We start from the raw sequence: 2,649 nt of genomic DNA, 5'->3' as shown, positions 1-2,649 counted from the left end.
CCTGTCTCCTAAACACTCTTTTGATTGTGGTTTCTTATCCCTGGGAGTGCAGATGCTGACAAGCACTTTTACATTAGGAGCAGTTTCCTCTGACCAATTCAAACACCAGGACTGACCCCCTGACAGACACCATTCCCAGAAACCCACTGCTGCAGAGCAGGGCTGACTCCTTGGCAGCCAATGGGCAGAGGTCCTGATCCTCACAGCACACTCAGTCAGCAACAACCAGAGCTCCATCCACAGAGCTGAACAGAGATCTCGCTGAAATGGAAAAAATGCGGTGAACGTGTATTATGAGAAATTGCTTTGATTTTGCTCAGAGAATAATGCCCTAATTTGTCACTGCCCTTGCCTCCTTCAGTGCTCCACATCCAGAGACAGCAGATCGCCAACAGCAGCTCTGTCACCCAGTTCCTCCTCCTGGCATTTGCCAACGTTCGAGGGCTGCAGCTCTTGCACTTCTGGCTCTTCCTGGGCATCTACCTGGCTGCCCTGCTGGGAAACGGCCTCATCATCACCACCGTAGCCTGTGACCACCACCTCCACACACCCATGTACTTCTTCCTCCTCAACCTCGCCCTCCTCGACCTGGGGTCCATCTCCACCACTGTCCCTAAAGCCATGGCCAATTCCCTCTGGGACACCAGCGCCATCTCCTATGCAGGATGTGCTGCTCAGGTCTTTCTTTTAGTCTTTTTGATCTCAGCAGAGTGTTATCTTCTGACTGTCATGGCCTATGACCGCTACGTTGCCATCTGCAAACCCCTGCACTACGGGACCCTCCTGGGCAGCAGAGCTTGTGTCCACACGGCAGCAGCTGCCTGGGGCTGTGGGTTCCTCAATGCTGTGCTGCACACTGCCAATACATTTTCAGTACCCCTCTGCCAAGGCAATGCTGTGGAGCAGTTCTTCTGTGAAATCCCCCAGATCCTCAAGCTCTCCTGCTCAGATGCCTACCTCAGGGAAGTTGGCGTACTTGGGATCTCTGCCTTTATTGCATTTGGATGTTTTACTTTCATTGTGCTGTCCTATGTGCAGATCTTCAGGGCTGTGCTGAGGATCCCCTCTGAGCAGGGACAGCACAAAGCCTTTTCCACGTGCCTCCCTCACCTGGCTGTGGTCTCCTTGTTTGTAAGCACTGGCCTTTTTGCCTACCTGAAGCCCCCCTCCATCTCGTCCCCATCCCTGGACTTGGTGGTGGCAGTTCTGTACTCAGTGGTGCCTCTAGCAGTGAACCCCCTCATCTACAGCATGAGAAACCATGAGATCAAGAATGCCCTGAGAAAACTAATAACTGGATGCTTTTCTGAAGGAATAAAGTTCCTGTTGTCTTTTGCATAGTACTTCTATATCATTACAGGCCCAGCCTGTCTTCTGGTGGTTTTTTTAGGGTGATTTTGGGTTTTGAGTGCAGTTTTTGATTGCTCTTTTTGCTTTGTTTTACTTATCTGAATGCTCTCCACAAAGAAGTGTCTTTATTCCTCTGGTTTCTAATTCACAGTCTATCAAGATTTTGTGTGCCCCGCAGGTTGTGCAAATAATGAGCCATTATCTCTGTGTGTTTAAAAAAATAAAGGGCCCTGCAGTGACTTCTTCTTCTGAGATCCTTCCTCCAAGACCTTCTCTGCAGCTGCAGGGAGCAGTGCCTGTGTGCAGAGGGGAAGAAGAAAAGAGTCCCGGCACAGGAGCACTGCCAGGGAGCACCAGTGCTTGGTCTTTCCCAAGCTGCTCTCTTCCCACTTCCATGCTTTCCTTCTGAACCCTTGGGTTGGTGGAACGCCTGAGTGCTCTTCAAGCATGGTTGCAGTCCTGCTGTGTGGCAGGCCTGTGACCACAGGCAAGGACAGGTAGTGGGCACTTGTGTGACAGAGCTGGCCTCCATAGCAGCATTTCCATCATACAAGGGGATCTCCTCAGGCCTTGTGCCACAGAAGCCCCCCAGCCCTGGGGTTCACCCTTCTCCACCCCTGAGGAGCTGCTGTGCCCTTCAGAGGGTCTGGGGCTGTGGGGTGAGTGCCCAGAGCTCTGCCGCACCCTGTGGTGGGCACTGCTGTGGGGCCAGCCCAGACTGGGCTGTGCTGGGGAGAGGGCAGAGGTGGTGGGAAGAGTTTATGGGGAGCTGGTCTGTGCTGGAAAGTGCCCAGGAGAGAAAAATATCAGTGTATAGCTTGTAGTGTGTGACCATGCAGGGTTAGGACTGACACTGGAGGTTGTGGTGCAGAGGCAGGGCTTGCGGCAAGCATGGAAGACATGTAGGTGCAGAGGAGAGGAGTCTGCTCTGAGCCCTTGGCAGTGTGGACAGACAGGGAAGGTGGCTCGTGGTCTTTGTCACCCCCAGTGTCTCTTTTTGACCATTTCCAGCAGTTGCTGTTCACCTCAGGTTTGTGGGTGAGTTTTGCTGTGAGGCCATCTCCATCCTCCTGGTGGTCCAAGGGCTGGTTTGGGGGAATGGACAGCCCTGCCCAGCCTCGCTTCTTCCCCAGACCCTGGCAAACCCTGGAGCAGAGCTGTCTGCAAAGCCTCACGTGGGACAAGGCTGCGGCAGGGCAGGGGTCGGGTACTGGGGAAGCTGCAAAAATAGGAGGGTCATGGGGGACCTGTGATCTGAAGGCCGTCATAGGGATCACAATGGGGGGGAACTTTCCCACC

General features: G+C 53.5%; 1 protein-coding gene across 1 annotated transcript; it reads left to right on the top strand.

The window, feature by feature from the left end:
• Window positions 1-339: 339 nt before the first annotated feature.
• LOC128138328 (olfactory receptor 14A16-like) lies at window positions 340-1,341 on the top strand (the record flags this gene model as incomplete). Its single annotated transcript, XM_052779626.1, has 1 exon — window positions 340-1,341. A coding segment is annotated over one exon (1,002 nt), but the record flags the coding sequence as incomplete, so codon positions are not given.
• Between the last annotated feature and the right edge of the window lie 1,308 nt (window positions 1,342-2,649).

This window comes from Harpia harpyja, unplaced genomic scaffold (assembly GCF_026419915.1).
Source record: "Harpia harpyja isolate bHarHar1 unplaced genomic scaffold, bHarHar1 primary haplotype scaffold_39, whole genome shotgun sequence".
NCBI lineage: Eukaryota > Metazoa > Chordata > Aves > Accipitriformes > Accipitridae > Harpia > Harpia harpyja.
This window is presented reverse-complemented; position numbering and strand designations above follow the sequence as displayed.